This window comes from Melopsittacus undulatus, chromosome 4 (assembly GCF_012275295.1).
Source record: "Melopsittacus undulatus isolate bMelUnd1 chromosome 4, bMelUnd1.mat.Z, whole genome shotgun sequence".
Classification (NCBI taxonomy): domain Eukaryota; kingdom Metazoa; phylum Chordata; class Aves; order Psittaciformes; family Psittaculidae; genus Melopsittacus; species Melopsittacus undulatus.
This window is the reverse complement of record NC_047530.1, coordinates 66,122,437-66,145,872: the sequence shown is the minus strand read 5'-3', so window position 1 is coordinate 66,145,872 and position 23,436 is coordinate 66,122,437. Positions and strand designations below refer to the sequence as shown.

Below are 23,436 nucleotides of genomic sequence, written 5' to 3'. Positions count from 1 at the left end.
GAGAAAGAGGAAGCAGAGGAATGTAATTTCTGCTTTTCACCATGCAGGTCATCCTCTCACTTCCACCTGGATGACTTGATCACTAGTTCTCTTGCTATCTTTAGGTAGTTCTGTCTCTCTTCACTTGAGCTGAAGGTAAATCAGTAATCAAGGTAATCAATGAAGGTAATCAACTGCTACTAAAAATAAGAAAATATTTGGCCATTTACACTAACACCTTTAATTTATATTTAGTATTAGGTAATTGTTTACTTTCACAGTTCCATTCATTGTTTTAAACACCTTTTTTCTGTTGGCTGAATCATCTGTGCAGAGCAGTATATTCTTCACTGAATAATGGCTGAGAAGCTTCTGTCTATATGGGCCTGTGGTAATTGCTAGACATGCTGTAATGCTCTGCTCTTAATTAGCATTTTTGTGGCTAAATTGTTATAAACAGCATAGTTCCCAGTTAATTTAGGATTTCAAGGTTTCTATATGGGAATATGTATGACTCAATTTCTGTCTCTTGAATGTCTTCATTGTGGGAATTCTTAAAGAGCCAAGGTCACGTAGTGAGCGATCCCTGAGCCTTGTTACTGTAAAGTAAGAAGATTTTTGGCAGGCATAAGCAAGGTCAATTGTCTTGTTAGGCCTCTGTAATTTTCCACTGAAAACGTGCAGAGAATGATCTCTGCCAAGGTTGTAGTTTCCCACTGTATTTTTAGAGTAAGGTATTTAATTGCAATTATAACAATTATAAACATTAGCTTTGTAAATGGTAGTAACCTCTAGACTAACCAATTAGAGCTCAGTATCCAAGGCTGTTACAGAAGAAACCTAAGGGTGTAAGGGTATAAAAGGAGCACTGTATTTGAATAAACTTTGGCAATCGCTTGATCATATTGATCGTCTCCGCGTTGTCCGTGACTCCTGTGTCGACACTTCATTAATGCTGTCTGGTCTCTGTCTATTGCTTTTCAAGTGGGCCAGTCAGAGGTAGCAGATGATGATAACATGAATATTCTAAAAGTGATTTCCTTAAAGAGTTCTCAGTGCATGCACCAGATGCTGGACATCTGCTCCTAGCAACTGTGAGAGTTTGGTGCTGTTACACCAAGGGGTTTGCTGTCATGGTGTGGGCAACATAGGATATGGCAGGAAAACGTTGCTGACAAAGAAGTTACTGCTGTTGGAAGGAGTATTCCAAGTGTTCACTCCACATTTGCTCTGATTTTCCTTTTATGCCTAAAATGTATTCTTTGCCTTTTTAAATATCCAGTTGCTATAAATGTGTGGGTCATATCCAGATGAATCATTGCAGCTCTTCTGTGTGCCAAGAGTGTCAAGAGTGTTCTGTTTTTCACATGTGGGATTTTTGCATCTTTCCTTTACACAAGCCATAATTTTGCTTCTGGGACTTGCAGTTTCATCTAGTTTAATAAGAGAGGCAATGAGATACTTGGAGAATCTTTACTTTCTCTTCTTATACCTTTTTTAACTGACTCTCAGATGTGTTTGTTTTTTTTCCTCAAAGGACATTTCCAGAGTAATCCACCAGTTTGTTTCCAAAACCAGTTCTTGTCTACAATATGGCAGGCCCTGAGGCCCCACAGTAATCATAAAGCTTTCTCAGTGGACCTCATGTGACATCTGGCAGGTGTTTAAAGAACAGACAGTGCTGGAATTGGGAATGCACATCATCTCCTTGCTTTCTCACATTCCCAAGTGCAAACCACTCAGATAAGGTCTCACCTGGGCTTCTGACAGTAGGCAAAACAAGCAAAAGGTGGGTGGAAAGGAGAATTACTATGGAAATACTGTAGAGGGAAGTCCTCACTAAGTTTCTCAATCACCATGATTTTGTTGTCTACCTCTTTGCTTAAGTGTGGAGCCTACATCGTGTGTTTCCTTTTCAGAGTCAGGCTGTGCAGTGTTTGACTGAGTGAATATTACTAGTACTTTAACAAAGTTTGGAATATTTGTCTTTACAACTAATCCTAAAACAAGCCATGCTAAAAAGCTATACAGCTCCATAATCCTGTAGTGAGTGGACCATGTGAAGATAAGTATGTAAGTAAATATGGCTGTTTAATGGGTTGATTAAGCAGCTTTTCTCATCAATAAAGCAGGGTTATTAATATAGAAAGAGAACTTTTCATGGCCTGGGAGGGAGCACAAGCCTCAGAGCAGAAACCTTCAGGATTTGGTCAGGATTTCAGTGAACAAGCTGCTGTGTGTACTGCATTGCATGCCAAGGCAGTAACTGATTCCGAAAGTTCTCTTCAAATTTAAGTCCTGTAGGCTGAGGAAACAAGCTGCAGTTCTAGTTTTAGGCCTTAGAATAAAGCATGGTGTAATTGTGATTTAAAAGTAGACAAATTGGCATTTTTATTCAGGCCTATGATGTTACTTTTGGGGCATGTTGTATTCAACTGAAATACTCTCAGAGGATGCTTCCCCCTTCCAGTCCTATGAAATTTCAACTACATTGACAAAATTTTAAAGTGTCATTAACCAGAGAGCCTGTGCCAAACATCTTTTCCAGTGCTTTCAACTTGACATAGCAATATGACAGTTGCACTTGCCAATGGCAAGTAACTCGATCTATTGAATTGTGTTAATTGTGTGAATATAATTTCCTATAGAAACTCTGTGTCGATTAAAAAAAAGTTTCTAGCCTTCTTGGCTGTTAAGAAACCCTTTGAAGCATGTAATTAATATAACCAGGAATGGCCTATTGTGCTGAGGTTGCACCAAGCAGTTGAAAACTGTTAGGATCTATGTAAGACTCAAATCCTCGCTCTAGTTTGCAGTCTCTGCAGCCAGGCATTTCAGCCTCATGAATTCAGATGAGTTTTTGCATCATTGCAGGGAAGGAAATCCCTTCTTCACACCCAGAATTCTGCAGCAGAAATGATGAATGCTCTCTATTGCCAGTCTGTAGCAAATTACTTAAGATGGGGGGTGGGAGAACAGTAAAGTGAGCTAAGCAGCTCTGTGCAACACTGTAAGCAGACATAACATAACAGTGTATAAATTCTAGGAGGCAGCACCCATGTTAGTAATTTTTCCTCACATCTTTGCTCTTTTATCTTTTTGGCATCAGTGATAGATTCTAGCTAGGGACCATGTCCTCTTATACTACTATTTACCTCTCACCACCATGTGGATGTAGGAAAGCTTTCTTAGGGATGTTTGATGAACAGAACAGGAATTAGCAACTTCCATGTTTTAAATGCTCTTTTCTTAGACTAATATAGTTAGTGTTGATGACTCACATTATTAGAAATCTTTCTATGTGTATTACTTCATGTCTTGGCACTTAAGATATGTTATTGTAGGTGGAACTTACCTCCAACATTTTTAAAGTGAGTTTCATGGCCGTTGAGCAAATCCTGAAAATGTGACCCCTGAAGGCTCAGAAACCAGAAAGTAAATACAAAGAACTTCAGATTTATTATTTCAAGTCTCATGGTATTTATTCCAGTTCCGTGATATTTTGGAGCCTGACTCCTGGTATTTGAATGTTTGAGGCTGACAAGACAAAGATTTCATTCACACCCTCCCTATGTTACACTGTGTTTATGTAAGTGGGTAAGAGTGATGAGGAGAGCCCAGCATGAGAAATGTGGGTGATTTGGGAAGATAGGGACATTATGACCCTTTTTCTTTGGTGCTGTGGAGCTGTTAATAACTCTCTGAGTCATCAACAGTATAAATGAGAATATGTTTACTTCATTTTTTTTTTGAAAGCATGAACAAGGTAAGTATCAAATTGATAAAATGCAAAGATGATAGTTTGTCTCTAAAACTTTTGTTTTTATTATGCAAAGTATATATTTGAAATTAGTTTTCTCCTTGCATAGCATTTTTAAGCCAGGTACTTTCTCAGTAAGAGTCAAGTAAGTATTGCAGTCATGAAAACCACCTAGGACTGAAATGGCTTCTGGTCATGCCCATTAGGCAACTGTAATATGGAAGAAGTACAAGTAAAAACAAGAAAACCGAAGTAAAAAGTAGACAAAGTAAAGAAAGTGAAAGTGACTAGTTTTACTCAAAAACCCCAAAACACAAACAAACCCAAAGCCCTGTAACCTTCAAATGCAACAAATATCATGACACTAGGTGTTGGTTAACTCTGAAGAGCTGTATCTGAAGGATTCTGATCACATCTGATGTCCAAAGTAACACTTTCAAAAGCTTCTGTTGCCTTATAGTCTCATAATGTGGCAGTGCCACATGAAATAGCAGCTTGCCAGTGAGCTAGACAGTGTCTAGTAAAAAAATAACTGGGGCTATAGTATCAGAAAAAGCAAGATAATTCAGAAATTCAAGCCCAGCAAGTCCAGTTCATCCTGTGTGAATTTACTTGTAATAAAGTAAGCTTAATCTGTACCTTCATGAGGGCTTAGAAATTAGGAAAAGAATTGGTAAGGAAATATGTCCAAGGTAAAGGTGAGTACAAAGACATAGTGAACATCAGTAGTTAATGGCTGGGCTATTAGAAAACGATGGACTATTAGAAAAAGATACTATGATCTTTAATTTAATAAATCATTATTATTCCCACAGTTTGCAGAATGTGAAAACAGTGGTGTTCACCTGTAACTGAGTATTTCAGTAAATAACTGAATTGTCCAGCTAATTAACACTGTAGCCAAATGCCAGAATGTCAAATAAGTGCATGATCTATAGAATTCTGGCAGGAAGATGTGAGACTTTCTACTCCTAGATTTTGAAGTTCAACAAGAAAAAAGAAATTAGAAAATCAGTGTCCTATTTTGATGTGGGGCAGTTTGCTGCTTTCCTCTGCATGCAAGAACCAAACCGGGAGGAAGAAAAAACAGGTTGCAGGTTGCAAAGCATACAATTTTTAGAGTGGGCTAATACATTAGGAAGTAGTATTTAGGACCTTCATTCCTGAAGATAACTGAAAGTATTTGTGCCCAGCTGAGTCACCTGTTTTATGGTCACTGGCCTTACATAGAAAGTATTCTTTCAAAAGATGTTTCTATTAATTTTAGCCAATTTTCATACTAGTTAACATATTTAAGGAAGTGTCTTTAAGTCTTTCATAAATCATATATATTATGAACCCAACATGTTTTAGGTACTGCTGTGACAGAATTGTACATTGTTGTTGAAATCAAAACTGCAAGTTCATGGTGCTTTCCAGAGGCCAATAGAGGTAAAGAACTAATTCTTAGGAAATATTTTGGTAATTGGTTCAGCATATAATCAGAAATGTATGCAGTGTTTAGAAGATGGATTACTAAGCCATTAGCAATCTAGCAGTATGATTAGATATCCATATTAATAAACATCTGTCACAATGGCATAGCAGATGTGCTAGGTGGATATATGATATGTGATTTCTTATTTTTTATTACAAAATGTTTTAACTGCATTATGTGTCATGCCATTTGCTTCATGCACACAGAAAATGCTTTTATTAAAAAAACTGACTACGGTTTTCTGATAAATTCTAAAATTTGACTGCAAATTGAATGAACTAATTTTGAAAGCTGAAGTTTATTGTCTTCCATTACTCACCTACAGCCTGTCATTACAAGTTTGTTGCAGCATTTTGGTCCTGGTAGTCCTGATTTTGGGAGCTCTCTAGGTTCAATAGCATAAGTGCTGTTGAATTCAGGGCATGTAGAGTGTACAACTTCATGACTCCCTTTTCTAAATGTCAGATGTTACCATCAGGCAAATATCACTCTGAAAGACAATTTTTCAGAATTTTTATATATATGTATTTAGTCAAGTGCATCTTTTTGAGCAAAAATTTTAGCAGGTTACTGATAGACCGTGCGAGTTTTTGAATCAAACTTCAGGATTGGTATTTTTCTGGGGATTTTTCAGAAGACTGATTCCTTTGTTGTGCATAGTAGGTAGTTAAAACTGAAATTGCACCACAGGTGGGGCTTTCAAGTAGCTTTAAGAGCTAATAATGATACCTTGTGGGCAGAAGTGTTGGAAAATATGGTTATTAATAGCACATGTTCACACTAGAAGTAGGACAGCACATGTAAACTCAGAAATGTGGCATGACTGGTGATGAGTGAGATGATGTTACATGTAGCAAAGGCGTTCTGAAAGACTGATTTTGAATCTTCTTTTACATTATTTTCATTTATCATTCCATTTCAGTTGAGTGATAAACCATTCAGTAAAGAATATTACACCAGGAAGTATTGGCAAGAAAGAGGTAAAATGATTGTCCTGTGAATCAACTTAAAGAATTTGAAAAATGTTAGAGGGAAGATTAGAAAGAGATTTGCAGGGTGAAACTGCATAGAGCAAAATGACACCACAGCACAAACCCGATTGTAGCATAGCCTCCTTTGTAGCCCATGATATTACTACTGCTAATCAGTTTTGCCAGTTCTCACAGTTTTCTCCTGCATCTAACAATATTAGTGTCTCTGTCTTTTGCCTTGAAGTATCTGCTTCTGAAGACCTGTAGGTAGATGAGCCTCTCAGGGCTCTGCTTCACATATGAAGGTATTTTGTGTTTCTCTGTGTGTGTCTGTGTTTATGTCTGTGTGTAAGGTAGTCTCCATAAAGAGGCAGTTACTCCAAAAGATATCTGATTGTCTCACCATAAAATACACGTGGTGTCTAATTATGTAAACTATGATATATGTCAGAGTAAACTGAAAACATTATCTCTTTCTCAGTTTCTACTGTCATCTGCCTAAGGATTAAAAGTGTCTTTATAACTCCACGTTCAGAGGGTAGTTGGCATCTTCAACCTTTAGCTCAGCCCTCCTGAATTTAAGTGTTTAGTTACATATCTGCCAGAGTTCCTAATGGTTTTCCCCAAGTAGTTTGTGTTTTTAAATTGCATTGATTTATTCTGTATTACCTTCTTTTCTACATCCAGGAATAATCATAACATCTTGTGGCCAGAAGGAGAAGTACTTTCTGTTTGTTCATATATGCCATTCATTTTACTGTTAAAATATGTGGGGTGAGATCCTACCATGTACTTCATCTCTGCTTTGTTCTAAAAACATGGAAGAGAATTAAAAGGTTAGAAAACCATAGCAATTTGATGTTTCACAAAATGTGCTAGTATTATTATTTAATTGTGAGTGTGGTTCAGGAACTCCCCATATAATCATTTGCATCCATGAGACAATGGATGGACTTGGAACAGTGGAGTAAGCATAGACAAGGTGAGTGACTGGATTTCTAGCCACCTTCATGAAGAAGGATCTAGCCAAGTGGTGCTGGAGCTTTCTGTTGGGAGCTCCAGCATGCCCTTAAGGTTTCCCAGGCAGCTCCTGCTGTGTTGATAAACAGCTAGGGTGGAGATTCTGGCCCACCAGACTTCCCAAGCAGTTCCTGCTGCAAAATTGATGAAACTACACACAGCAGGTACTTGTAAATAGCCAGTTGAAACTGTTGCTGTAGATGCAGAAATGGTGACTTAGGACAGTCCTTTTCACCTCACTAAAGTAGTAAGGATGCATGTAGTTTTGTTAATGAATAGCAATGGATTGATTATCCACAGGCTGAGGGGACCATTCAGGACCACGGGTCAACTGAATGATAAAAACTCAGCAGAAGTTTGAGAAGGCTCTCACAATCCAGCTGAAGATGCTGGTGTGGGGACACTTGCAATAAAGAGTCCAGAGAGAGACCAAGTATTCTGGTTTAGAGAGGTAATTTCCAGCAACAGCATTAACCTGTGCCGCATTCCCAGTAATGCAGTTTTAACATTCTAAGAGTATCTGTGCACTGCTGTAAAATATCAAAAGTAAGGTCTGTCATAAAGTTGCTTTAAATGACACAATTACGTGGAGAATAAATACCATCAAAAAATCATAGCATGCTGGTCATGAAGCACCAAATTAAAATTTGCCATTTAAGTTTTAAGCTCTACCTTTTGGGATTTATTAAGTTAATGGCTATAACAGGCCTTGCTACAAGGCATGTTCTGAAACTATATATACACACTACATATATATCCATATATATATATATATACATACTACGTATATATCTATGGTTTGATTTTTTTAAGGAAAAATGATTGTTAATAGAAAATAAATGCAACAAGTGATTTGCAGAATAATTTATTTGCTTTCTCTCATTGGAGAAGTTAAAAGATATGCTTTGAAGAACAAAGACTATTTCTTCCATTTTTAAAGGTTACATCATAACAAGTGGATTTTGTAGGACAATATTGACTTATTTAAGTGGCATTGCTACATGTTTGCACTGTACTGCTTACATTCATATTTTGTTTCATTAATAACCCTCTGATGGCTTTTTTTCTGCTTCCAGGCTGTTAACACTTGCTTTTTCTAGACCATGTTGTAACTCCTGTTGAAAATTCAATACATGGTCCACAAGAGTGGGAAGCAGAGGGGCCACTCAGCAGTGGGAGTCCTTAGAGATAATGTTGACTTTCTGTCTCAGCTGGAATTAGCCTCTGTGCTTTGAGAAAGTGCAAATATGGAGACTGTTTTGCTGTTACATTTGAAACATATTCCACATAGTCAAACACCTGCTCTTGCAGGAGACAACCTGAAATACTTCTGCAGACAGGCTATCAGTGCCTGCAGAAGTATCAGTATGCATCTGGCCTGTTTGTAAAGGGCAAGATTTCATGTCTCTTTGCATTGTCCATTTTGTTGCACAATCCAGGTCACTCCACAAGGAAACTGCATTTATTAACATATATGTGCACAATTTTAATGTTATTTGCTTATAACCAAATAGTTTCAATTCATGAAAAGGGTTGGATTTTAAAAATTATTGAAGCATACAGTTTGTGCAGCTATTGGATGGTGTCTTGTATTATTGATGTCAAGGTCTCTGAATGATTTCTGTTTATGATAGGGAAAACTGGAGAAGGGAGACTGATGAGTCAAATAGCAGATACTTTTCTTGTTATCAATGAAACAGTAAAAACAGTAACTGTAGAGTTGTAACACAGTAATTAAAAATTATAGGCATCCAAATTAAAGCCCATGGCTTGGAAGGTCTGCTGACCTTCTTAGCAACTAAAAAATCAAAGTGTCCTTTGAAAAGCTGGTTCAGGAAGCAGAAAGAGATGGAGAAATATCTTAGAGGTAATGAGAAGGAGAAGAGGTGAGAAACAAATAACTGATCCCTGGTTTAGATACCAAGACTCAATTGTGATGTGGTATTCTCTTTGCATCAACAATGTTTATGTATGGATATGATAAACAGATCAGAGGGAGATTTGGGGAAAGATTTGTGGTGGTGTAGGAAAAAGTGAAATAGCTATGAAATAGCTGACTGGAGTAGCCAGTTTTTGCATCTGTAAATTATTTAGAATCATAGAATCATAGAATAGTTAGGGTTGGAAAGAACCTTAAGATCATTTTGTTCTAATCCCCCTGCCATGGGCAGGGACACCTCACACTAAATGGTGTCACCTAAGGCTCTGTCCAGCGTGGCCCTGAAAACTGCCGGGAACAGAGCATTCACAACTTCCTTGGGCAACCCATTTCAGTGCTTCACCACCCTCACAGTAAAGAACTTCTTCCTTATATCCAATCTAAACTTCCCCTGTTTAAGTTTTAACCTGTTACCCCTTGTCCTATCACTACAGTCCCTCAACAAAAATACAAATCATTGAGCTTCATGAATAGCATCTTCTCAGTAATGACATCAAATTTATTCAGGTGAGCTTTACTGTACAAACCACTGCTCTCATTACAATTTCATCTTTTTTTTAATAAACTACTACCAAACACAGAAATATTTATATGATTACATGAATTTACAGAGCTGAAAATCGAGAGCTCTGTGTGCAGCTGTGTGCACAGAAGAGCACCCTTGGGTATTTGAACTTCTCTTGCAGTCTTTGATGAAATACATAATTGAAATGTCTGGTTTATACCCAGTTGTGACCCACTGCAGGAGGGCAGCTTCCTGCCTTTCCTCTGTTTTTATCACTATAGGCTTTCAGCATTGTTTTCTTTCTTTGCGTCCAGTGTAAAATCTGTTGATAAAATAATTTCATAACAACTAGCTTTGTGAAGCACTATGAAGAGCTTTTCATCTTCAGATCACAGTAATAATTTTATATTGTTGGTTTTATATATGTACATAAAGAATACATTTAATTATATGGTGTTTTGCTTGTTGCTTTTTAATATATATATCACCCACAATGGGTCTCAACTGGGTAGAAATTGAATGTTTTCTTTAATGCATTTATTCAGGGTTGGCAAGAGAGCTTCACATGTCTTTGTGAAGATTTGGACTTTGGGATTTACAGGTGAAGGGAAAGAGTGTCTGTCAGTGTGCACAAATGTAGCTATGACAAGATCTCACAATTTTTGGAGTTTCATCTCTATACAGGCAATTCTGTGTCTGATTGTTGCACATACAAATATTCAATGCATATACATAAACATCACAGTCAGACATGTACAAACATATCCCTTTGCTGCTTTCCTTTCCATATTTTGTTGTTGCTATGATTAGTTTTGTCAGACTTCTGATTTAACAACGTGTAGTCAGGCTTTCAGCTGCTCTTACACCTCCCAGACTACATGTACAGCTTCTTTCTTGACATACATTCATTTCTTTTTCCACTTGACTTCTGCCTCAACATCTCCTTGCTTCATTTTGCTTCCATACTATTTTAAGATGCAGTTCCAAATTAGGAAGCATCTTTGACAGGTAACATAATGTTCAGTAACTATTCAGGTAATATCAACATTTTTCCCTTACTATTTCAGGATTTCTCCATTTCAGAAGTGTTATGATTAGGATGATGGAGCAGGACTCTGCTATGTAGGACTACACTCTGAAGAAAAAATTCCTTGGTGTTAAGCCATATGCTTTTTAAAGACCAGAATTAGCACTTCTAGTGACAGTTATTTTGAAATACTGTCGTATTCACCTTTGGCCTTTCAGCCAAGTTTTCAGTGCCTGGATTTTTCTGACAAAGTTTATACAACTGACAGAATAGGATATGTCAGCTTATAAACAAGAGTGTTTTGTCCTTTCTCATGTTTAAATAGCTGTACTCCTACTTCATTAAGCAAAGCAGATAGAGGAAAATAAAACAGTGAATCATTAAGAAAAGATCTTTTCTTAATATTTTTTTTTTAATATTATCAAATAGTTTGTCCAAACAGTAACACAAATGAAGGGCATTTTGTTATTGAAAAGCAGTTACATTTTATTTTACAGGGTCACAAGTGGCCTGCTTTGGGAGAAGTATGAAGAGGTCAGGAACAGACACTATCAAGGATGGACATAAAGGCTTTTGCAGACTGGTAGCCTGCAAGGACCATGCCACCTGAAAAGAGCTGGGGAGTAAAGAAGGAGGCAGGGCCATACTATTCTACATCGCAGTGCTTGAGGGGCAGCAGTGACCCATGAATGAGAATCACTGTTGCATAGGCATGGCACCAAAGATGAACTACAGATATACCATGAAATCTTCATGATGTATTGTGAAATTACCAGAACATGAAGGCTTTCTTCAGAGGCCACAACAAATGATCAAGTTTTCAGTGAAATTCAGAGAGTTTTAGACATCACTGTCAGAACTGAAATTGGTAGACACTAAAGGCCTTTGAAAAATCTGCTTCTGTATTGTCTACTAAGTGCTGATAAAATCCTTGATTACCCTATTTTGGTTTTAGATGGCAAAATATAGGAAGTAAGAACAACAAAAAGAATAAATTACTGGGTTCCTCTTAGAGCATAGCGTTCTAAATAATAGCTTGCTTTGTTTTGTAAAGCTGGCAAAAGCACAAGGATCTGGGGAGAGAAGGATGACCTAGATAAGAAAATCACAAACATGAGATCAACACTGAAGTATCTAGATAGTAGAATCTGCCCCAGAGCAGAAAACTAAAGAAATCATAAGACTGATACACACTTGCATTGATGTAAAAAAAAAATTGCTGTAAGTAACAGTACTTTCCAGTTCCCATTTAACAGCCACACTGGTGTAAATGATTTAACTACTCATGCGGATTATTGCGTTGCCCTTCATTTTCAGTACTTTTGTATCCATAGTTGCATTATCACTCTGTAAAAGCCTGGGAGAAGGGGGGAGTATAGTTTGCCTTCTGCCAATACAACTCAAAGCAAAAGTATGGACATTTGAACTGTTTCTGTGTTCAGTATTTTTCACACATCTTTGGTTTCTTTAAAGGTAGTGCTGTAGAATTCATTGACCAGTCAGTCTCACCTCTGTGCCTGGCAAAATCTTGGAGCAGGTTCTCCTGCAAGGCATGCTAAGGCACACAAAAACCAACAAGGTGCTTGGTGACAGCCAGCATGGCTTCACTAAGGGGAAATCCTGCCTGACCAATTTGGTGGCCTTCTGTGATGGGACTACAAAAGTGATGGACAGGGGTGGAGCAGTTGACTTCATCTACCTGGACTTGTGCAAAGCTTTCGACACTGTCCCACATGACATCCTTGTCTCTAAATTGGAGAGACATCAGTTTGATAGGTGGACCACTCGATGGATAAAGAACTGGCTGGATGGTTGCACTCAGAGAATTGTGTTCAATGGTTCAATGTCCGGCTGGAGACCAGAAGCGAGTGGTGTCCCTCAGGGATCAGTGGTGGGACCGGTCTTGTTTAATATCTTTGTCACTGACATGGACAATGGGATTGAGTGCACCCTCAGCAAGTTTGCCGATGACACCAAGCTGTGTGGTTCTGTTGATACGCTAGAGGGAAGGAATGCCATTCAGAGGGACCTTGACACACTTATGAGGTGGGCTGATGCCAACCTCATGAAGTGTAACCATGCCAAGTGTAAGGTCCTACACCTGGGTCGGAGCAATCCCAGGCACAGCTACAGGTTGGGCAAAAAGGAAATTCAGAGCAGCCCTACAGAGAGGGACTTGGGGGTGTTGGTCAATGAGGAAATGAACATGAGCCAGCTTCAGTGTGCGCTTACAGCCCAGAAAGCCAACCGTATTCTAGGCTGCATCAAAAGAAGCGTGACCAACAGGTCAAAGTAGGTGATCCTGCCCCTCTACTCTGCTTTTGTGAGACCTCACGTGGAGTATTGTGTGTAGTTCTGGTGTCCTCAACATAAAAAGGACGTGGAACTGTTGGAACAAGTCCAGAGGAGGGCCATGAGGATGATGAGGGGACTGGAGCACCTCCTCTATGAAGACAAGCTGAGAAAGTTGGGGCTGTTCAGCCTGGAGAAGAGAAGGCTACGTGGAGACTTCATAGCAGCCTTCCAGTATCTGAAGGAGGCCTACAGGGATGCTGGGGATGGACTATTCATTAGGGACTGTAGTGATAGGACAAGGGGTAATGGGTTGAAACTTAAACAGCAGAGGTTTAGACTGGATATAAGGAAGAAATTCTTTACTGTTAGGGTGGTGAGGTACTGGAATGGGTTGCCCAGGGAGGTTGTGAATGCTCCATCCCTGGCAGTGTTCAAGACCAGGTTGGATGAAGCCCTGGGTGATATGGTCTAGTGTGAGGTGTCCTTGCCCATGGCAGGGGGGTTGGGACTAGATGATCTTAAGGTCCTTTCCAACCCTAACTATTCTATGATTCTATGATTCTATAATTATTGCGGGTTTGTCCAGAGATTCTGTGTCACTGGAACAGAAGACAGACACTTCGACAGAACAGGAGCCTCTGAGATAAGACATTCATAATGTTACATAAGATATCATTGTTGATAGACCATGTAACCATGAGTGTGTAAATGCCATATAATCCTCTTGTGCCACATAACCCAGTGGCTGCAGTTGAACAGGAATTCCTATGTCATTATTTTTCACAGAGGCTTACTGCTTATTTCAGAATAAGATGAAGCTTATGAAACAAACCCAAACCTAATCCATTCTGTTGGCAATCAGTCTTTTTTTAATTGTCTTACATCTTTCCAGAAATTCTCCTATAGACCATGTTACTGTAAAAAAAGAGCAAAAGTGTTACTTCTTCTCTGTTTACCATTTTCCCACTGCCTTCTGCAGCATACTCGTGTTCATTCCTGATGAATCTGTGATCCACTGAAACTTCACATTGCTTGGAGTTCCCTGTTCTGTTTTGTAGAGACTGACTCTCCACTTGTATGTATTAATTTGGTTATCCTCCTTGAGTGCATTTATCCCTCTTTAATTGCATCTACTTTTTCTTCCATACTCTTCTCAGGATAATTCTTAAGTCCAGGTCTGGCCTGCCAGCCCCTTTCCTTCTCCTTTCACATCAGTATCAAGATTAAGTTCACTAAGCATTCTCTTTTTTCCTTCATTCAAGTCATCAGTGAAGAACTGAGCAGCACCGAAACCGGGGCAGATTCCAGCAGCACCAGGTTCCTTCTCCTATTTTTAATTCCATTGTGACAGCAGGCCTTTGATAACCAGTCTGTCTTGGATTATGCTCTTCTAACAGTTTTCCATCTCCGAAGTATTTTGTCTAGACTACATATTTTTTAGGTAGCTTATGAAAACACAACAGGAGACAGTTTCAGAAGCCTGTCTGAAGATACATGGCATTTATAGCTTGTCATCTTTCCAAAAGCTCTAAAAGCTTATTTTACATTGGTCTGACAATATTTATCCTTGAAAAATCAAGTTGGCTGTTAGTAATCTCTTTGTTATGTTCTGCATGTTTCCAACCTGTTTGTTTGTTTGATTAGAAAATGATAGGATCTATTTGCTCTCAGCATACACCATTTGGAACTGATAGACAAAATAAGATTGATTGCTTTGCTAACATTCCTACCAAGAGATTTTGAAAGGTGGCACTCAGAACTTCAGCAGGGTCTGTGGTTGACTTCTGCACACTCAAAGGTATCAATCCAATAAAAAGCAGTCTTAGCTAGATCAGCCCATGTAATTCTCATTTACAAAGTGTATTTGTTTCATCTGTATCACCTCACTTTTGTTGTAAAAGAGACTATGCATCTTCTCCCTTATTCCCCTTTGAGGGAGTTGCAGACTTGATACATTGCCAGTGCAAGATGGTAAAAAAGAAGACAAAAAGGAACTTCTGTCTTAAACTAATTTTCATTTCCAGATTTGAAGAACAGATAGTAATATATATGCTGCATTCACATTGCCTACAACTTCACTGACCCATTCCTGGGTTCATATAATCCAGGTATTTTTGTAAGTCTTAACTTCCTTTACTCACAAAAGGTGTTTCTACTTACAAAATACTATTTAATACAGAGCATCTGTGATAATTTATCTCATGTCTTTTAGTGTTTCTTCACACTATCCTTTTCTCATCTGGCTATATCTGCTTCAGCCAATGCATCTTGAAATGCTCAGTGTGGGTTTGGTCTTAGTTATGCTAGCAGTTTTGCTAGCATTAGGAATTATTTTCTCCTGAATTTCAAACCTGTAAACTCAGACAGGGATAGAAAGTAAGTAAGTGAAATTAGAATCTCTTTTGCTTCTGTGTCTACAGCAGTAATGAAATGGCAGAGGTTAGCTCTGGGATCCTCGTATACAATCTACAATTATGTTCTCCTAACTGAATTTCCTGAGTAACTCTGCTACCTCCTGTTTGTCTAGGTATAGCTGATAGAGATATGCAGCCACATGTAATAAAAGTAATTACCCAGTAATTTAATAGACCACTTGTAATGACTGAGATGTGAATCCTGCTTCCTTATCCCTGCTCCCAGGACTTCATCCAATCACTAGGTTAAAAAAAGATAAAAATCTCAGCAACAGAAATACTCAAACTCAAGAAACAGCTCCTGGGATAGAGCTCAGAATGTGTGGTGGGGATCCAAATTTCTTAACCATGCCAATATTAGAAGCATTTTGCAGAGCAGCAGTAGGAAGGCAGAAGAATGGAGAAATGCTAAGTATTTAAGGAAGAACTGCAGGAGGCAGAAGTGTAACCATGGAATGTAGTGACAACTGAATTAACTAAATACCATAGTATATATAAAATACAGTTATTTTGTTTGGAATATCTTTCTGTCTCTGGGTAAGTGTCGTGGTTTAAACCCAGCCGGCAACTCAGAACCATAGAGCCGCTGGCTTGTTTCCACCCTTCTTCCTTGCTCCGCTCCCAGAGGGATGGAGAAGAGATTAAAAAGAATGTAACTCTCACAGGTTGAGATAAGAACCGTCCAGTAACTAAGGTGTAACACAAACCACTGCTGCTACCACCAATAATGATAAGGGAAATAACAAGGGAAGAGAATACAACCGCTCACCACCCACCGACCAATACCCAGGCTGACTCGAGCAGTGATCTAGCTCTTCCGGGTAACTGCCACCAGTTTATATACTGGGCATGACATGCTGTGGTATGGAATACCTCTTTGGCTAGTTTGGGTCTGGTGTCCTGTCTCTGCTTCCTCCCAGCTTCCCCTCCTCCCTGGCAGAGCATGAGACTCAGAAAGTCCTTGGTCAGAGTAAACATTACTGAGCAGCAACTAAAAACATCGGTGTTATCAGTGTTGTTACCAGGCTGAAAGTCAAAAAACACAGCACTGTACCAGCTACTAAGAAGGAGAAAAACAACTGCTACTGCTGAACACAGGACAGTAAGATAATGGATGTGACTTATAAGACTAAACAGATGGCAATATAATTAATGTCCTTTCTCCCAGTGTATCTTAAGTAATATGACAGTCACCTGAATGAGTGCTTGCTCCATCTTCACAAAGTCAAGAAATGTTCCAATCGATTCTTGTGATCATTGGTCTGGGGTTGACTGGGATTGCCAGACTGGATCCTGCAGAGAGCTTTCATGGGAACACCAAGGAACAGAGAGATGTGTTGCTGGATTCATACTGGTTTGGAGTTAGTGCCTCTTCTGCAATGTGCCCAGAAAACCCTGTAATCCTGTCAGCTAGAAATTCGGACTGATGATGTCTGAAACTCAAGACTTTAATGTGACAAAGACCATTTGGGTTTTGGCTTGGAGATGACAGTAGTTGTGAAGATGCAGTACACATCTTCAAATGCTTGCAGTGCTATGAAATGCTTGTGTTTGGTGGTAGTTTATGATAGACGCATTTTAGGTAGAAGTTTATTTTTTGAGAGTGACTAGTCAGTAGAGCTCCCTATTGTTTCTGACATGGGGGAAGTACAAAACATTTGCTGATGTGTGTGAGTACAGTGAGTAGAGGAAAGCCACTCAGCTTTGCTCAGAGACCAAAGACTCTATTCCTGGAAAATGTAATGCCAAAAGCCTTTTGAATTTTAGATAAGAGTACAAGTTTTTGTTGATGTAAAATTAGGAGAATATTTTTGATCATTACTTTCCAGAGTGAAATTCCAGTATGAAGATCACAATGCCTGATTCTGATGCCTGATAATTATAGTTTTGGCAGACAGGGATGGAGTTACTCTGCAACACTTTATCATGGCTTGAAGCAAGAATGATTAGACTTGAGAGGCTTAGATCTCTCTTTCAGAATTCTACAAAACCCGTGGTGTCCTACCACTTAATGCAGTCTAGCTTTATTTTCTTCTTATGATTTTATCTTTCAAGGAACATTTATGTGAAGCCTGTTTTTCTCCTACAGCTTTGTGGAGATACTCTAAACTGTTTTTGTTGTACCCAATTCAACTACATTCTTTCTATTTAGGCTTAGATGGATGATTCTCAAGTTATTCATGGTCTCCCCAATTTCTTTATTGGGTAGAGCAGATGATATAAGATCCATCACTATCTTGGAGGCACATCATTGCTCATAAATACAGTACTTTGTGTTTCATCTTTGTTTTCATAGCCGTGAATGTGATAGCAGCTTACATAGCTAGTAAGGCTTTACGCTTGGAAATAATGAAGTGTGAGAAAAATAAAGTAGACTTCCCATGCAGTGAATCCAAATCAGGCATTCAGAGTCTACCATAGGCTGTGAACCCCATTAAATTATTGGGAAAGAATTTCAGTAAATGCAGTAACTGAATGTGCAAGATGGAGTTTGGCTTTAAAAATTAGAGACTGGAAACAGAAATAGTAAGAGAACAGTGACTAAAAATAACCCAACATGTTTCATGGATGCCATAGCATCATGAACATCCATTCTAAGAAACTGGAATTTATGTTGTAGAAGAGGGAAAAGATGGAGAACTCCATGAAGGAGAAATTTTGTGGTGCTGTTGACCAGCAGATGGTACTTGGTGAGAAGGATTTTTTTAATCTAAGCATCTGCTGTAGGTGCATGAGTTAAGCTAATCTTAAACTTCTGCATACAGATCTGCATTATCTCTAGTAATTCGGTTATTTTTAACAAATACCACAAAAAAGTACCACAAGAGTCTCTCGGATTAGGCAGGGATTCTTCAGCACTTGGTGGGGGAGGATCATGGACTATATCTGTAGAAGGAAAGGGGTGTCAGTACAGTGATATGGAGAGAGAATTAAGTGAAGTAACTGAAAAAAATCCAGGCAGTGAGACAAGTAGCTCAGGGAAACAGCCCCCTCTACAAAGCGTTTTTTCATACTTCAAACTTGCAAGACAAAACACGAGTAAATATAAAACTGGTAGGAAGCCACATGATGGCTGGGGAAAACATTTAATGGACTTTATGCATCTCTGACATCTGGATTCGGGGAGTTAATATGAGCTAGTGGCATTGTGAATCTGCTGATCTGGTGCTAAATCAGGAAAACTGTGAATTCACAAAATGCACAGCTGCACTGATAACGTCAGAAGGCAGCATGCATTGAAACTGGCACTCATTCACTGAACAACATGAAACTTCTTTGTTAAATTTAAAATAATCAAATTGTTGGACTGGAAGAGACCTCAAGAGGGGACTTAAATCATCCCACCATTCATAACAAATGTCTGTCTAGTCTTGTCCAGTGGTGGAGACACCACAACCTCCTGGCTGCTCTGTTCCAGTTTCTCACCATTTCAGCACCTCACCTGAAATTTCTTTTCCCAAATATAAGCTCAGTGCTACCTCCCCTATCCAATAGAGCCATGAAGCCCAATTGAGGACTGTTACCATATCTATCCTACAGGCTCTCTTGCTTATGCTTCCTCCTTTGCCCCACTGCTAATTTTCAAATTTCTAAATCAAATTAAGGGTCTAAGCCCTTCAGTCATTCCTTATTCATTATGTTTATGACATGTCTAACCATCCTATTTGCACGATTTCCAACTGTGACAAAACTTTCTTCATGGAAATCCACACAGAACTGCAGCTGCAGTCTTAATAAAACTGAGAAAGTGAAAGGAAAACTTTTACCTATGTACCACGTTGTGGCACCTGCTACTTTCCTAACACCACTACCTCATGATCTTCAGACTTACCCATGTGATAATTCCTGTGTCTTTTTTTAAACCAACTTTATAGGCTATCTCTATCTCTGTGAGGTTGATGATTTTTGCCAAAATCTAGTGTGCAGTTGTATCTTTAGAAATGTCATCCTGGGTTTTTTTCCTGTCTGCTGCTTCTGTTTGTCTGGTGATTCAGCAGATCTGGTGTGCTCTCCCAAGTGTTTTTTTAAAGTGTCCAGTGGGTAATAATTGCAAAACATCATAAATTGGGACTAACAGCTCATTATGCCATACCTCAAGGCAATTAAACCTGTACTTTATGTAAAAGGATCTGGATTTTATGTGAAGGTAAAAGAAGGAGCGCAGATAGTTCTTCTTGGTTGTGTAGGGAAGGAGACCTCTTTGTATGTGTAACTTGCCATGCTGCTTTGTCAGCACTCCAATATAAGGGCGAGGCATTCTTAAACACTATTTCTAAGTATTTGTTTCAAGACCTAGCTGTGATTTATAGCTCATAAGCATCCTGGTCTACATTTCTTACAGAATGTAGAAGAGAAGACATTGAGTCATTAGTGCAGTAAGGTGGTAAATAGAGCAGAAGTCTTAGTCCTCATTCCTAAGTGTTTTTCTAATGGCTCTCACAGTGACCATTTTTGTGGTGGCAAGAAATGCTTTCTTTTAATTTGTCTGAAATACCTTTCTTCGGTTGGAATTGCTTCATTCTCATTAGCCAGATCCTCTGAGGGACTTGCACAGGTATAAGAAAATGGGTAGTTTAATTTGCCAACCTCACCCTCAAAATACCCAGCCAGTGTATCTTCACATATCAAAAAAGCTGCTGGCCGATATTAACAAGAACTTCCTAAGCATAAGTTACTTGCACTGTTATGCCCTCTCACCTTTCCCTGATGCTTCTGGGTTGTGTTCATCTTTTGTGTTACTTGACTGGAAGTCTGGGTTGTAATTTTGCAGGAGGGTGCCGGACTGCTTAGAGTTTGTAGAGCAGAACTTGTAAATTGATGTGAGGCCTTCAGGAATTAAATATCTGCATAAAACTGAAAGTATTCCTGGCAAAGATGTTGAAATGCAAAGTTAAACTTACTTAGCAGGATTGCTCACTTTATACATGTGTGAAATAAAATTGTTATTTTAGTTTAGCTAAAGTATTTCAGCATTGAAGAAGCTGAAGCACAGGAAAATGTGAAGATAATGGTTGTCAATATTGCTTACCTTAGGCAATTCACATTTTGCCTTGGGTTCTAGAAACAGTCTCATGTAATTAAATAAGTGTTTTGGGTTGGGGGGTGTACAAAAAAAGAAGCTGGCTTCTTGATAAACTGTTCACAAGAGCTTCATAGTTTTTCAGGTGGGAGAAGGAAGAGAAGACCCCCAAAAACCCCACAACCAAAAATCACTCAGACAACCATTTTTTTTTTACCAGATACCCATAATGTGTCTCAAAATACATCCCTGAGCTGAATTTTCTTTGAACACATTTACTAGACATTTTTCTGGAGGGGAAAGGCACATAAAATTCATATAACCATGGGAAAAGGAAATGCCACAAGTAGTCTTCCAAAATCCCTATCCTATCCTTAGGATTTGACATGTGTTGTGCTTCCAGCATGAAAACAGTGACATCTTTCTAGTACTTCTGCATCCACTTGATGTCAAACAATACAAATTTGTGGGACATGGAAACAAAACAGTTGGGGTAGTGGGGATTTAATTAATGTCGTTAATGTTGCTTCTGTATGGTTTAATTTTTTTATTTAGTAGAGTTCTTCTGTGCCTAACTTTCATGGATTTGATTTATTCCCAATTTTTTGAATAATGTAAGACGGTTCTTTGTTTCATTTGAAGGGGTAGAGGACCACTGAAGAACACATCTGATGTAATTAATGCAGCAAAAATGATTTCAGAGTCGGGATCAAGGATGGATGTCCTAGCACGGCTGATTGCCAATCAGGTAGGTTATTGATGCAGCAGTGCATTAAACTGTGTCACAGATTAATCCATCCACAGAACCCCTAACACTTAAGAAAGTCGCTTACAAAAGTGCTCATGACATTTTTACTGTCTCGTCTTTTTCTCAATTTTTGAATATATAGATCCTGTCTTAATTGTATGTGTGGATTCTCTTCATACATATCAATGTGTCTGTTTAAATACACTTACAAACACACATAAATGTCTTTGTACATATATTACAGATGTCTACGTGCATTTATGTATTTATCTACATGTGTATTTGTACATATGGGTATATTTGTGAGCTCCTTTAAGCTATGAATGTAAAATTTTAGACAGATACATGAATATATAATGTATAGAATCATAGAATAGTTAGGGTTGGAAAGGACCTCAAGATCATCTAGTTCCATGGCAGGGACACCTCACACTAAACCAATATAAATATATACATATATTCATACCTCCTTAGAGCTATGAATGCAACATTTTAGATGTATAGTCTATTTTTCCTTGGGTAAATTACCTAGAAACAACTGTAACTGTTTCAGGTGAGTCAGCTTAGAAGTGGAGTGTTGCACTGGCATAGAATTCTGCTGAGCAGGCTTAGACATGTGCTAGGTCTCAGCACCACCCTTAGTAAGGTTACCGACTTTGCTTCTTTTTTCTTTGAAATGACTTATTTTTCATCCTAATCTCCCTTTGTAGTTACAGAATCTGTACTTCTGGTGTACCTAGTTTTATCTGTCTTCCATTTCTGCCCCCCAACACTGGCCGTTTCTTTGGAGTACTGATGTCAAATGGTTTTCTATGTAAATATCCTTCTGGATAGTCAGAGTGTTGGCCACTGCATGCCTGCAGTCTTGAGGTGATTTTTTTGCATTTAAAAGAAATATGTACCATCATCAAATGCAGAGTAGAACAATAAAGTCTACTTTATTTTAATTGAATTTTAAATACATGGGGGGCTCAAAACCCCCCACCAAAATACCTAAACCAGATGTACATAAATTGATAAGCATGCTCATGTTCCTGGCTAGGATGACTCCATAGTAGCTTAGGAAATTAATATACCAAGCAACTTGCCACATGCAGCCTGCTTTGTTAAGTAAGGTTGGTGGTTTTAGGGCCAGACAGTGCCAGAAGAAGAGTGTAGTGAAATGTCAGTGTGCAAGTATCAAATCTAGAGCATGTACACATTCCTAGGCTTTGTAACTGCCTTTTAGGCTCAGGGCAGCATGCAAATCACTGCCTTCCACACCCTTACATACTGTTTCTCTTCCATTCACTTTTAATTTTCATATACAACCGTTGTTTTTCTAATATCTATGAACAGCAACAATCTGTTGGTGTTTTCTACCGTATGTGACTCTGAATTCCAGATAACAAGACAAAGAACTTATATTTTCCATTTATACAGTTGTGATCTGATTTGTGGAAAAACAAGGTAAAATGTTGTTAAGTCCCCATTTGTGATCTTGACAGATATTTTCCAGCACTTACCTCTTTTCAAGAGCATTAGAGAATGGCTCCTTTCAAGCTTTTACCAGTTACAAATTAAAATTCTAACCCATCACAGATCCATTGCAGAAAACAATATGGTATCAAAGCTGAAGATGAGCAAGGGTCACAATCTCTTGCTCTTAGAATAGGGAATCTAGTCTCACTGAGTCACTTCTTTCCTAAAATTTTCCTTTTTCTGTATTACTACAATGACTGCAGACCAGAAACATGAACAAATTAGCATGAGCAAAAAGTAGCCATGAATCATTAGTACTAATAATTTGTGTGACACATTTCCCAGCAGCTGCTGGGAAACATCAGCTGCTGGAAAGATGTGACATCATTCAAGTTATTGTAACCCTTTTATTGAATTCACTCAAATTATTTCCATATGAGCTAGCTCAGAACCTTGCACATAGTTGATACCCTTGAGCCACCTGACCCCTAGTGTTTATTCCCTGTGGTATCTCGTATGCATCAGAAATACACTATTAGAGGTGTTGCTTGTATTTTAGATGTTATTTCGTGCTCTATGTATTAGAAGCAAGTGAGCATATACAATTTAAAAAAAATAAACAATGGAACCAAAGCAGCCCTTCCAGTACAACTGTGATGAGCACAACTACAAGCATTGCTAGCCGTGTGTCAAACATGGTATAAAAGAGAATCTTTCCTTTATTCCTCCTATTACAGAGATGCTTGATATTATCATCTCATTCCTCTGAGGGCTAGAAATCCTTTAACTTCTCTAACCAGTTTTGACTGTGGCAAGTCAT

General features: G+C 38.5%; 1 protein-coding gene across 2 annotated transcripts in view; it reads left to right on the top strand.

Annotated features, from left to right (window-relative positions):
• Positions 1 to 23,436, top strand: part of CTNNA3 (catenin alpha 3) — a 467,065-nt gene that overhangs the window by 424,161 nt on the left and 19,468 nt on the right. For both annotated transcript variants that reach the window (XM_031053362.2, XM_031053363.2), the window contains exon 15: positions 21,050 to 21,155. In XM_031053362.2, the coding sequence (XP_030909222.2) occupies positions 21,050 to 21,155 (106 nt within the window). The remainder of the gene's footprint in view (positions 1 to 21,049; positions 21,156 to 23,436) is intronic.